General features: G+C 38.4%; 2 protein-coding genes across 5 annotated transcripts in view; one reads left to right on the top strand and one right to left on the bottom strand.

Moving 5' to 3' along the window:
- Nucleotides 1-27: 27 nt before the first annotated feature.
- ppp1r17 (protein phosphatase 1 regulatory subunit 17) lies at nucleotides 28-1,099 on the top strand. Its single transcript, XM_027015774.2, has 3 exons — nucleotides 28-406; nucleotides 670-792; nucleotides 889-1,099. Exons 1-3 carry the CDS (start codon nucleotides 238-240, stop codon nucleotides 957-959), a joined length of 363 nt encoding a protein of 120 aa, XP_026871575.2. The 5' UTR covers nucleotides 28-237; the 3' UTR covers nucleotides 960-1,099.
- An 83-nt stretch (nucleotides 1,100-1,182) lies between these two features.
- Nucleotides 1,183-13,850, bottom strand: part of pde1ca (phosphodiesterase 1C, calmodulin-dependent a) — a 78,870-nt gene continuing 66,202 nt past the window's right edge. For 2 of the 4 annotated variants that reach the window (XM_035530874.1, XM_035530871.1), the window contains 11 exons: nucleotides 12,750-12,866; nucleotides 12,319-12,459; nucleotides 11,460-11,560; nucleotides 11,229-11,357; nucleotides 11,031-11,132; nucleotides 10,809-10,929; nucleotides 8,706-8,787; nucleotides 8,496-8,616; nucleotides 7,620-7,786; nucleotides 7,049-7,465; nucleotides 6,464-6,666 (listed from right to left, as the gene is read on the bottom strand). In XM_035530874.1, the coding sequence (XP_035386767.1) occupies nucleotides 6,509-6,666; nucleotides 7,049-7,465; nucleotides 7,620-7,786; nucleotides 8,496-8,616; nucleotides 8,706-8,787; nucleotides 10,809-10,929; nucleotides 11,031-11,132; nucleotides 11,229-11,357; nucleotides 11,460-11,560; nucleotides 12,319-12,459; nucleotides 12,750-12,866 (1,656 nt within the window). In that variant the 3' untranslated portion in view covers nucleotides 6,464-6,508. Of the gene's footprint in view, nucleotides 1,430-5,556; nucleotides 6,094-6,463; nucleotides 6,667-7,048; nucleotides 7,466-7,619; nucleotides 7,787-8,495; nucleotides 8,617-8,705; nucleotides 8,788-10,808; nucleotides 10,930-11,030; nucleotides 11,133-11,228; nucleotides 11,358-11,459; nucleotides 11,561-12,318; nucleotides 12,460-12,749; nucleotides 12,867-13,850 lie in introns of those variants that run through there. The other 2 variants (XM_035530873.1, XM_035530872.1) reach the window with 2 other exon arrangements.

Genomic DNA, 13,850 nt, shown 5'->3' with positions numbered 1-13,850 from the left:
TTTTTTTTGTTTTTTTTTATTTAGTTATTTTTAATTAAGAAAAAAAATACATTTTTAATATGTGTTGTAATCAGTTTGGCTGGTACTATAATACTGATTATTCAAAATGAATGAACTGACATTACTTTTTATATTGGGAACAGAACATGCTTTAATTGAGCAATAGTTAGCAAGCCCTAAATTCCATTGTCTTGAGTTACTTTTGCCTAAACCAGTGCCTTAGAAATTATTGCATGCATGTGTGTAACAGTCTACTGTACTTACTGGGGCCTAAATAATGGATGTGGTGAAGGGGAGAGAGAGTGGTGTTATCTGATATGTGAACAGACTGTCAGCAGGTCTACAGGCTGTGTGAGGTCATTCTCAGAGACAGCAGAGCACAGATTCACCAGGCAGGAGCATTCATGTAAGTACTAGTGCATCTGCATGTCTGTTTCTGTATCTGTGTGTACATTATTTACAGTGAAAAAGAAAACATGGAATATTGTGGGAGAAAAAACAAAAGGAGTGGGTGCTGGAATGAGACATGGATCTAGCAGAAATCACAGAAATGGAGGCTTTAAGAAATGGAGAAGTGGCTCACAGGCAAACCTTTGTCCTGGGGCGTGGAAAGTGTGTTTCCTGTGTCTGAGAACCCCAACATGAAGCCCTATTGCTGTGTCCCAACAGATGAGGACACTGAGATGGAGAGAGAGAAACACAGCTCAGAGGACCACCAGCAGGACGAACTGGGACAAAAGAAACCACGGCGAAAAGACACGCCTGTGCTCAATTCCCCTCCTCTCATACCAGGTACACTGTTAAGTTCTCATTAATTTTTCTATCAAACTGACCCATAATCTTCACCCATCCCTTCAGACACCATAATACATGTTCTTTGTTCACCAGGGGTAAGATTAATGAAAGGAGAAACACGTCTGATTCACTTGGAGGATGCAGAGAAAGAAGAAAAGAAATAGCAGTATTTTTAGACCTTGAAAGCATTGTCATTATTTTCTATTTGAGAGCTCTCTTTGTTCAAACCTGTCTCAGTGAAACATTTCTGTTGTTAATTTCCCATGTTTCAGAGATTTACAACCAAGAATTACAAATTTCCTCAGACTTGTTTCGTTGAAGCGTTTTCTTTTTTAATGAACCTTGTAATAAAAATACATATTACATATTACTGCCTACAAATAATGTACAGTGCATACACTAAATTTCTTTGTTCTGGATTTGAATGCAGATGCCAGTGCTTTAAGAGTGCGCAGACCCAATTTCTTTGTGTCAGGTCACCTCCCGCGTCTGAGCGAGATGCTCTGCAGATGCATGGCTTTGCCCCGGGCATCGGTGATCTTACTCTCTGTTTCCCTCTCCCTGCATAGGGGGTAGGAGCGGGCACAGTAGCTGGGTCTCTTAGTGTAGCGCATCATGTACCTCATCCTCCCACCTGCAAGGTAAAAGACCTCAGAGTAAGATGAGGTATAAAACATATAAGTATATATGGGCAATTTTTCTACTGAATTGGTTTGTCCATACACACACCCTACATAGCTGTTTGTAAACAGATACCAGATCAAAGAAGGTAGAAGCAGCTTAAAAAAGACACAGAGTCATCATCTGAGCCCTTTAAGTTCCGATTTATTGTCACAGTAGTGCAATAATGGAGCATTGGAGTGAACAGGATCACACTGCCACCTCTCCTTTTGGTTTGTGATCATTTTCCCCCCTTTTGACATAATAAAAGGATGGATTTGATTAGGACATCATAGTGGAGTTGAAATGTGTGGCTAGTTGTCAGTCTTACAAAATATACATATTAATTCATAATTATATGGCTTAAATGTTCTGAAGAAAATGAATATAACAAATGTATAACATGAATAAATATGAAAAAAAAAAAAACTAGTTGGATTGACTCTAACACTTGAAAGACAAATTTCATGCCTGCTGCAGTACATAATACTACCTGTAGGTAATCCACTGAGATATTACACTCTTAAACAAAACTGATCTTACACTGAGTTCACATTTCTGACACTGGTTTTCTCATCCAAATTATAATTTCTTCTTTTTTTCAGTTTGTGAAGATAAACTCTTGTCAGTACAAATGCTAAAAAGCAAAAAACAGAATACTCTGACAGAAACACAGAGATTGACAAGCAGACACATGATTACGAGATTGATTCAAACACCTGGCAGTTTGCTAATACAAAGCAGAACTAAGCTGGGAAATGCTGTAAGGCAAGATTCCACTGTATCATATTTACTACTATTTAAACTTGAAATGGATTTCAACACTTCATTAGTAATATTTAATGGCACGCTGTATGTTGATCTCTGGTGAGGCAAGGGGCTTGAGGCAAAGCAAAAAAAAAAAACATGCTTCACATGCTTTGCAGATAACCAATGGCTGACTGTACTGTAATCATCACACCTCTTAAAGCTATACAACTTTCATATTGACATTCAGAGCCAAGAGAAACATCAGCATCAATGAGCATGTGTTTGTCACCAAGTTAAAATGCAATGCCCAGCTCTGCATCAACGGTCAAAGTTTGCTGGATACAGTATACGAGGAATAATGATTTCACTGACATTATTATCAATAAACTGTCAATGGGTCAAGAGCAAATAGATGCCTGACCACTACATAGTGTATAAAGGTAAGTTCCTGATCTGATCATATTACACTGTCACACAAAAATGTCTGATGACAATGGCAGCTTTGATGTGTGGTGACCTGCTAATATAATTTAACATGGCTAGTTGCTGAGCACACACAGAAAATTAGCTAAACATTGGGATATTTGTCTCATAAAATAGAGGGTTACTGGCATTCACAGACCATTCAGCAAGCATTCTATAAAACATTCTCTCCAAGAGAAAATGAGGAAAAAAGGCTGATAAGTTGAGGTTCAGAAGGATCACATCAGTGGTGCAATAAAATGAATTTAAGGCAACATTATTATGCTTAAAAATAAGCTTCATAAAAATGACTTGAACAGCATATAACTAATTTATCTTCATTATTTGTTATAATTTGGGAGTAATTAAATAATTTGAATAATAAATCTATATTTCTCTTTGGTCAAGGCAACAATAACATTTTACACAGTGATTCTGTTGTCTAAAATACCACCATTAAAAAAAAGAAGAAGAAGAAGATTTGTGCTATATAGGAACATTGTCTAAAAATTAGATTTTGAGATGAGATTTTCCCTGTAAATTACTAAGAAGAAATTTCACTTCACTTTTTTGTTACTATACAGCACCATCAGCATAGGCTTTCAGTGACACTAAATACATACAATTAAAAATTTGTCCTTATAGACATCCTCAGTACTGCAGGTTGTACTTTAAGGTGTGTTACAAAATGATAGGTTAAAACTGCCCCCATGTATCATTAAAAGCAATCATTTTCATAGTTTTGTTAAAAAATAAACTCACAAAGTTTTTCTCGCTCTGGTGTGATCTAGGAGAATAGTGGCATCTCTATTTGATGGCATCTCTATTTGATTAATTACATCATATGGTTGCAACATATCAAGCTTTTTTTTTACTATTAAAAAGATAAAACAGTCTGAGGAAGATCAGAAAAGCATCCTGAAGCATATGAAAATAAAATTTTTATCCTGCTTATAATGCTATAAATCAAACAGACTCAGTGAATTTGAAATGAAGTGAACCATCTGCATCACAAAAAGACTAATGTTCACTGGTTCATTGTTGATTGCAGCATTAAAATTCTGTCTATACACAGTCATTTATAAATAATATTTTCTTCTTTATATACAAGAAATACAGAATGTCAACAAAAAAGAAATAAACCAAAATAATAATAATAAAAAAACCTTACTGATAAAATCAAAAAGTACCCCAATTATGTTGCAAAAACTGATAATGACATCAGGGCTAGAGCAAACACAGTAGTACTTAACGCAGCACTACGGCTCTTACAGTGTGGAACAACAGACACGTGAACACAAGTTCAGTCATTATGTTTTAAGGTCATATTACCCTGCTGAATGTGTTTTTCTTTTCCTCCCTTTTTCTTTTCTTTTTGACCTATGTTTTGAAGCATACATTAATATAAACTTTATACCTTTAATACCGTTATACCATTTTTAGTATTTTGGCAAAACAGAAATGGTAGTGTCAACTGTTGTGTCAAACAAGTTGACACATTTTCATCTTATTCTAAAATTATGACTTATGGTCAAATTCAAATACAAATGTATTTCTACTTTCAAGGTGGTATATACACTGGCAGTCAAAAATAATTTTTCAAATATTGTTTTCTCTATATTCATTGATACACACACACAAAAAAAAATGGAGTGAAACATAAGAAATAGATAACTAAGAATGTTATCAGAATTTTTGTAGTTCCTTCTCCAGCACTGATGACTGCATCACATTGCTTTTATATACTTTCAAAAGGTTTTTATAATGAAAAGGAACTGCTTCCCATGCATTCAACTACGAGCCTCTCCTTCTCCGCTATTCATGCTCCTTTGATTACAACCACCTGCAGCAGGAAGTTGTCTTTAAAGTATATTCTTTCTTTGCTAATCTCCAGGCCTTTTTTAGGGATGGATTTAAATGCGATTTGTTACTGGTTTTCTGCTGTACCATTAATTCGCAAATCAGTTGGTATACACTGACATTGTACATTCACTGATAATTAAGAGCTGAATCTTTTCACCATATTTTGGACTTCATAGCAAATGTGCATTCACTGAGTATGCCCATGATCACTGTGTAAGGAGTACACCTAATTCCACTTGTTTGTCTCAGTCTGGAAACTGGTGATGAGTTTGTATCAGGTCGTCTAGCTTGTCTGAAATAAAACCTGCAGCCAATCTGCCTTTTTGCAGAGGAGATTGAACCTCAGCTCAGGTATTGAGCATAGACCACATCATAAGCATCAGTGACATAGAGAGGGAGTGGAGAGATCTTTTTAAACACTTTTTTAACACTTCAAAACACCTGCTAAACATCAGTGTATGGTATATCTAAGCATCTAAGATATTCTTTTTGACTGCTAGCTCTCTCTCTCTTTCTCTCCTCTCTCGTTCACACACACACACACACACACACACACACACACACACACACACACACACACACACATCAAATGTCAAAGAAAAAAAAATAAAAAAATAAAATATATATATATATATATATATATATATATATATATATGTGTGTGTGTGTGTGTGTGTGTGTGTTTGTGTGAAATCCTGAAATTCTGAAAACCTGACCCACATATTTACAAGACATTATTTATTAATATATTTATTATTAATATAAATATTAAGAAAAAGAAGAAAAAAAGAAGAATAAAACAGACATTCTTCTGTTTGTTGTTTGACCTTGAACATTAACATTCAGCTCTGACGTTGCCATGGGAAGAGGCTTACAGTGGGGAATGGAGCCCAGGAGAGCTGGCTATATGTCTGCCTCAGCTGGCTATCTGTCCATGTTCCTCTCTGGCTTCCTCTCTCTCTGGAGAACATGCACCTATAAAGCTGTGTCTGTGTGTGTGTGTGTGGGGGGGGGGGGTGTATTTGTTTGTTTGTGTATAATCTCTAGGAAAGCTCAGCTGTGGAGGAAACCATGATGGCTGTAATGCCATATGGTTTCTTCTGGCTTAATGCTAACAGTCTCCCTTGCCTTTATGGTAACCCCCACTTGGTTGTGAGTTAACAGTAGGTGATGGCTTATGACCTCAATGTTGTGCCATTTTCTTGTCTCACTGCAGTGCCAAGCCTGACAATGAAGACATATAGACATATTGGTAATAAAAAAGAAAGTAAAAAGAATAATTAGGCAACAAATAAGAAAATTTAAAAATTCAATTGCAAAGGAATTTTTTTTTTCCTCCAAGTCACGCAAACAAAACAACAAACAACAAAAATGTATTCCAGAAAATATCCGCGTGACCACCAGATGGTGCTATGATGCAGGCGTGAGAGGCTTGCCCAGAAGATGGTGTCCTTGTTGAGAAATGAAAGAGCGGTTAGTGTGCATCAGACGTAGGGGCATCTGCAGTACTAGCTGCTAGAGAGGCAGGTGAGGGTTCATGATTACTGTGCTCTTCATCTCCATCTGTGGAGGAAAAGAGGAGATATATGGCACTTTTATTGGCATGAGCCCCTGCTCCTGAGCTGCTGGGTGGAGAGGTGAGATGGAATGATGAGGGCCATTAGGAGGCTGGAAGTTACATACCATGATAAAAGGAATATGCACATCGGTCAGCAAATTGAGATCTGACTGCATTACACACGTTAGTATCTGCTGGTCAGCTCAGGGAATGGATCTGTTATATAGATGATGGTGATACTGGACTAAGCTGCCATGTGGCAACAAACACTTTGAGGAACTTTTATTGGAATACCTTCAAGTATGTGGATGAAGGAGGAATGACCCAGCTGAACATCACTAGTAACATTGCACAGGTTTCCCCACTATGACAAAGCAAGTAAAACATTCTTCTGTTTGCTTTGATCAGTGGCTTTAGTGACTAAAGATCTGTTGCCTGGATGTTTGTGAAAATGTGTGAAAACATGTGTGATGCTGATTCATGGGGCGAAGAGGGGGAGTATGTGCTAGTGTTACCGTCTGGGCTCTTTGTGTCATTGGCGTCACTGTCAGGTGTGTCCAGCTTCTCTGCCACCTCCCCTGACATTCAGATAAGACACAGGTCACTACAGAACAAATTATGTACACTGTGTCTGTGATAAGTTACACTAGCCTCATGTGTACACTGCCATTTCTGCATCAGTGCACAGCAGAACACCTCTGACAGTACAAACAGTCATGAGGTAAACCAGTGGCATCCTGTAGAATTTTGCTATGAAGTTATGAAGCCTGAGCACCAAAGATTTGAAAAGTGGCAATAACGATATCAAAAAGAAAAAGGATTAAGTGCATTAACCTGCACTGGTGTGTTGGAACATGAGTCAATATTCATAAACATACTCCCTAGATCTGATCCTGAGAAACACCTGAAAGAGGTTCAGATCAGATCAGAGACATCATTATTGGGAGCTTCTACACATACCATTTCTTATTTGTTGTCTGTTGTCTGTATCACTGTTGATGTCTGCCTCTTTTGCATCCACCCCTTCATCAGCATGCTCCACTTTAGCTCCCCCTGCCCCTCCTGGGTTCTTGGTGCCCTCTGCTTCTTTGGGTTGCTGTTCCATGGACACCTTCCTCTTCACCTTGGCCTTGGTGAAGTCTGCTCGCTGGGTTTTTGTGTCTCTCTCTTTGCCGCTTTTGTCTCGGTCTGTGGATTGTGCACATTTCGCATCTCTGCCTTGTAATTTATCACTCTGATCTTTCTCACTTTTGTCTTTATCCTGTGTAATGTCTGTTTTCTCAGTGTCTGTGTGTTCCTCGCCCTTATCCTGTTTCTCCTCAACCTGCTCCAGCTTGGCCTTCTCCTCGGCCTCCTCCTGGGCCCTCTCCTCCAGGTCTACAGGAGTGAATAAACAATACATAAACACAGAACATCAGTAAAACACTGTCAGGTAACAAAAACATCTCTATATCTAGGTGGGTAGAAGTTCAGGCTATGAGGTACTGGCTCCTAGATGAGTGCCCACTGGCCTGGCATGAAGAGTGGTCACCTTTGGCTGCCTGAGTTCTCCACTTCTCCCTGTTCTGCTGCACCTCATCATTCCATGTGGCCTTGAAGCTCTTGAAATCAACAGTGAGGATGGAGCAGTTGAGTGAGGTGCTGCCCTCTGAGCCTGAACTCTTGGCACGTTTGCCATCTGTAGGAATGTTATTAAGGCTGTGGAAACACACAGGCAGTATCAGACATATATGCACAAAATGAAGCCACACACACTAGCTTCAGAACTGTTGGAAGAGAGCACTAATTATCAAAATGACCATCTTACTGTAGAAGGCCCCACCTCTTTATATCATGCTACCAACAAGACAGAGTAAACTCTCATTAATTTTTTTTAGTAAGGTAGTTTGCCTGGATGTTACACAGCTAAATGGGAGTACCCTTTAAATCAGTGTTTAATCTTCTGCATGGACAACTTTTCATAGGTTGTTCATGTGTGTATATGCACATGAGAAAGTACATGGAAATGTAACTCAACAAGGAGGCACACATGTCTGTTACTGTGTGTGTGTAGGGGTGGTGATCACCTAAATAGATCATAAACATCCTCCATTATGTATGACTATTCATCTTATCTGCTACAGTCACCAGACAGCTTACAAACACAAGTGAATGTTCCTCTATGCTTAAGCCCTTCCACATCTACTGCCTTTTTATTTCTGTGGTAGAGACTCAACAGGATTCTTCATTATGGCTGGACAAATAATCCATATAGTGCTTAAGCACGTGTCACTGTGTATGACTTCGTTTTCATTGCTTTAGGCCATTCTGTACACTGGGTCAGTGATTGTGGTGTTTGAATAATTTAAGGGTTCATACACATGCAGACCAGGCCAGTGTATATACGGCCTGCACGCAAACTGCTCACCTGGAGCGCCGGAAACCTGCCAGGCCCGAGCTCGAGGCCTCGTCAATGAGTGGCGTCACTATTTTTTCCGTCATGTCTGTGAGAACACTGAATGTAGGCTCCACAATGAAGTCGATGAAGCCTGGGGGAGAGACACACGCACAGTGACTGCAAGCATGGCTGGCCCTGGGAGATGGCTAGCATGCCAGAGGATCACAGGTGCTGACTCACCTATCTGAGACTGGGCGACCATGGTGGACTTGCGGTCGCAGAGGGGAGAGAAGGACAGGCCCAGCTCCGCCTCTTTATCCCCCTGAAACACACACAATTCATGCTGTCACTATGCAGGAATTCAAGCAGGAATGTAATTAGATCTTAAACATATTGGACATATAAACAAATGGACAGAGCTTGCTGTAAACAAGAATACTACAAGCTCTATCATTTCAATGTAGTTGTTTATTGGAGCTTTTTTTTTTTTTTTAACTCTCCAAAAGCTTGTTAGGGAAAAATGTGTAAATAAAATGTTGCTACACATATTTAAATTATAAAATGACTTGTTTGACACAATTTGAAGTCTCTTGAAGGTCATTGAATAACATCATTTTACAATTATAATTAACCACATTACACAGTTAAAGAGAGAAAAAGGAATTGACAGAGTTACTAGTTACTTTTTTGCATTAGAGGGCAAGTTTTGTATGTTCATGCTTAATTTACCACCATTCGGAATTTGCTATGCATCCATAAATGCCTTTTCTGGTTGCAAATATGCCAGTTTTATTTACAAATTATTTTGTCATCCCTGCAAAGCAATAACTTTAATTATTATTGCTTTGATGCTCTGTGTCTGTCTGAAAGGTAAGAATACTGCAGTCTCCCAAGTTGATGGCTGAACAAATGCACTCTAATTCCTTGTATGGGATTGTGCTGATGGGTCTCTCCACTGCAGATTGACCTTCAGAGTAATAGCATTAAGTTGGTAAGTTTGAGAGATAAATTGGTTCATGCTGAAAAATGATTTGTTTAGCTGTTTTGTTCATTGCTGTTGACATTTCAATTAATATGATTAGTGGTACTGTACCTGTGAATGCACTGATTAGATTTTACCTTTGTACAATCAACTTTAATGTGAATCAAGGTTAATGTTTTGCACTCCTATGAAGAGCAGCATGAACAAAATGCATTTTCATATCTGCATTTTCATTTCAGCAAACGAGATGTTAATTAGTTTGTTGAATTAACATAAACATCCCGCTTTTTAATCACACTGACATAGAACTACAATTGGATTCAATTTGATTTGACTGAAAATTATAGCTAAAAAGAAATGATCACCTGCTGTTATAGTGTTATGGAAAGGGAAGCTGCAGTCCTTTGTGGGTGGTTGTGACACAATTTGAAATAGTATCTTTGTTCCTCAAGGAGCCTAATGTACAAATTTACCTTCTTTAGCTTGTAAATGCAGTTTCATGCAAACCTTAGCTGGGGTTCTAGTTGACACTGTAGGAGTGCACAGCTATCAGTGCCCTCTGTTAAAATATTAAAGTGTCAAGCCAATTGATGACTATTTGGCTCTCCACCTTACACTGCAAAAGACATCCTACTGTTCTTTCAGCAGAGATACTTTTGGTCATCATTGTTGGAGGATCTGGTATCCTAAAATTCCTGGGAGCTAGTAATAAAGGATGATTTCACACTGGAGATGGATTATGATTTGCTGAATAGGATTGAAAAGACATGTGCTCCTTGACTGAAATCATGGCTGGAGTTGATCTGTACTTCAGCTGCAGTGGTGTTTTGGAACCCTGCAGGAATAGAAATGAGCCAAGCAGCTGCAGACTTACGTGGCCTGGTTTTCATTCACAGTCTTAATTACCAACAGATTAAGGTCATGCTAAGGTAGTAAAAGCTACGCAAAAATCCTTGTATTTAAAATGTCTGCCATTTGGAGATGTTTAATCTTTTTTTTCACATCATCATTATCATATAATCAATTATTATTATTATTATTAGTTGCATTTATATAGCACCGTTCTCAAACTCAAGGACTCATTATCAATGTTATAGTGATATCCCCAAATAAATGCAAACAATCAAGCAAGCAAACAAACAAAGTTAAACAAACAACTAAATAAAAACACAAAAGGAGAAATGATCATGATATATAACATCCATTCTGTCTTAGCAGTGTTGCAGCAGGAATGCTCACCAACCTGTCAGGCCCTAGCACAATCTTCAGTCAGCACTGCCCTCCACTGCCTAGTAACAGTTCATGGGAAGGGGGCCATTTCTCTGATGAAGTGGAGAAAAGAAGGACAGACCGACACTGACCTGCCTAAAGAACTCCTCCAGCAGTGAGGTTGTCCAGCGATGGTGCAGGTCCCACCTTTTAGCAGGGTGGCTGATGTCTGCAGTGTGTAGTAACAGGGATAAGGCCTTTGGTTTGTCGATCCTACAAGAGACAACAAAAAAATGAGTGATTATTCAGCTGAAGACAGTGAGCAGCATGACATTGTTTTGATATTAGTGGTTCTGTGAAAGAGATACACTCACGCCTCTGGTTGCTGGAGGAAATTCTTCATTGCCTTGATCTGCTGGAAGTGACAGGACATATCTGTGGCCAAAACCATCTCAACCACCAGAGCACGCAACTCTCTGAAAGCAGAAAGAGAGATTTAACTTTTTAAAATGGAATCACAGCATTATCTTATCACTGCTTAAATAATTATACTTGTAAGCGTCTCGTCTCACCTCCAGTCATCTTTAGATAAGTTATAGAGGATGTTCATCTCATCGTCATCCTGCAGGAGTCGATAAGCGGCACTCACGTGATGATTCTCCTGCACTGAGCGGTCATTGTACAATATGGCTGTGTCTGATCTAATAAAATGCATAAAACATAGCAGGTGCTATTCATATATTAGGACAGAAGTAATAACTGATGAATTCTGGCCTTAGCTGCTATAAAATTACATTTTATACCTGGTCTGTATATGGAAGTTGTTAGTGGTCCCAGTATGTTCATAATCATGCACTGCAGCTGCAAATATCATAGCGAAGATTTCTAACTCTGTAAGCCAGTGCTGCAAGAAAAGAAGCACAATGCTTAAAGGCTACGTATAATCCTACATAAAAATGCATCTGTGGAATAAAAATAATGCCCCAAATCATAGATATGTATAGAGCTTTAATTTATATTACGTTTTTTGCATTCTTCTGACATTCCTCAACATTTTTTGACACACATAAACTTTTACAGTTAACTTATGAGTAAATTGAACATTACAATAAAATGTGTTCCAGTGGAATTCTGGCAAATTCTGGCAACTTTGTAAACTGAACATTAATAGATTTATTTCCAAAATAATCAACAGTAAATAATATTCAGTATAATAATAGTAAGTTTATTAACAATCATTTCATTTCCAATAATACATTTCAGAGTGAGTTCTGCCCCCTAGCAGTAGCACAGGTTTTACCACAATAATACTTTACTGATATAAACTGAAAAAAATGAGATTGTACTCGATGCATCACTATCATGCATCAAAAAGCCAGTTCGATGGCAACACACATCAGTGAGGGGTTAATGAGCATGACTTTAACAGTGCCAAGCCCCATTTGTTCAGAGTCAGGGGAGATTAACTCCCAATCAATAGGCTTCTGAGCACCATGATGAGGTTCGAGCGAAGGGCTCACTCTACTACCTCTACCTCACTTGCCTCCAGACCCCATACATTCTGCAATGTCAGAATGGAAAAATGTCTTTTTTTTAGGACTTCAAAAAGGACTTCAGCCTTACACACACACATACAAACACAGAGCCCTTGGATGTTCTCACCACCATGCCAGTCTTGAGCAGAAGGTAGTGTACAGTCTGAGTGACATCTGCTGCGTGGATGAGATTATGGTAGGGGTTTTTATGTTTACCGTAGCCAACCTCCAAAGCCTCGACAAATGATACCAGGGCAGATATGGGGATCTGAGGGGATTTTAAAGCAGTACAGAGAGAAACCATATCAATATATCATCCAGTAATTCTGTGAGTAAAGAAGATCTGTGACAGCTGTTACTGCTAAATTTTACTAACTAATTTGTGGCTTGGTTTGAGTATTATAGAATATCCAATTATGTTTGTGATTAGCCCAACATATAATGCAGAGCCCCAGAAATATTTATCTACTTATTCTTCAGTGTTCTAAGAGTGATGTATAGACCCCCACACACTTGTCAAATACATGCATTATAGAATATAAATTGTCAGAAGCTTACCTTGAAGCGACTGATTAAGTCATATCTGGTAAGAAGCTCATAAAATATAAATTTCAGTGCATGATCTCCACTTGAATCATTTAGCGCAAACACATCAAATGACCAGGTATCCACATGCTGAAAAAGAAGTATCAGATTAATTAATCAGTTTAAAATGTATCTAAAAAAGTCAATTAATTTCCTGCAATACTATATTCTGCTCTGTGATTAAACCACATTCAGGGAATAAAAAAAAAAAAAAAAGATGTTTGATAGTGAAATTAGGGGTGAAGGATAAAGGGATAAAGAAATAAATCTAAGAGGTCTTGTCCATATGTGTGTATGTGTGTTTGTGTGACTTCTTTATTGCTATGCTACATGATGTCTTTAGTAACAGAACATTCACGCACAATCCCATAAACATTTCCAAACATTATGTATCGATTGAATAGCTGACTGTCATTACAGTCAAAACCAGGGAAGAAGAGGAAAAAAAGTGTACAGTCCTGAGTATGCTAAGTATACTGCGAAAGCCCTGTAGGAGCTGATGGACTCAGTAAATGAATTCCAGTAATAACACATGAGAACAGAGCTGCACCACACATGCCTGTGGCTAATTTATTAAAATATTTTTCCCTTCCCTCCCTCTCTTTTTCTCCCTCAATCTGAAATAAAGTTCTGTATATAGTTTTGACAGGGCTGGCAGAGTGAACATCTGAAATATAGCACATTAAAGATTTAAATTTCGAAATTGGAAGTTTTCTCCTACGCTCAGTCTCTGTCAGAGACAAGAGGTTTCTGGGGCCCTGGAGATCTATAAGGGAGTGGGCCAGCCTCCCAGCTGCAAATGAACTCTCTCCCTGAAGCCTAGAGAACAAGATCTAGCAGTCAGAGTTCCAGGGTCAGGCAGGAGGACGTCATTGCCCAAAACACTCATATCCAATCCAAGCCCACAGCACTGAACACCACTGATATGTTTTTATTGGTCATGACCAGGGAAATAATTCTGAATGCTTAAACCCAAAGCAAACAACCTTGGTAAATGCAGATAACTCATAATTTAAATCTGACATTAGAGGACTCTTTGTAGAGCACACGTAGCACAATGTCAGTCATAATGTA

Source organism: Electrophorus electricus, chromosome 10 (genome assembly GCF_013358815.1).
Source record: "Electrophorus electricus isolate fEleEle1 chromosome 10, fEleEle1.pri, whole genome shotgun sequence".
NCBI classification, from domain to species: Eukaryota; Metazoa; Chordata; class Actinopteri; order Gymnotiformes; family Gymnotidae; genus Electrophorus; species Electrophorus electricus.
The sequence above is the reverse complement of the archived record's forward strand: the minus strand, read 5'-3'. Positions and strand labels throughout refer to the sequence as shown.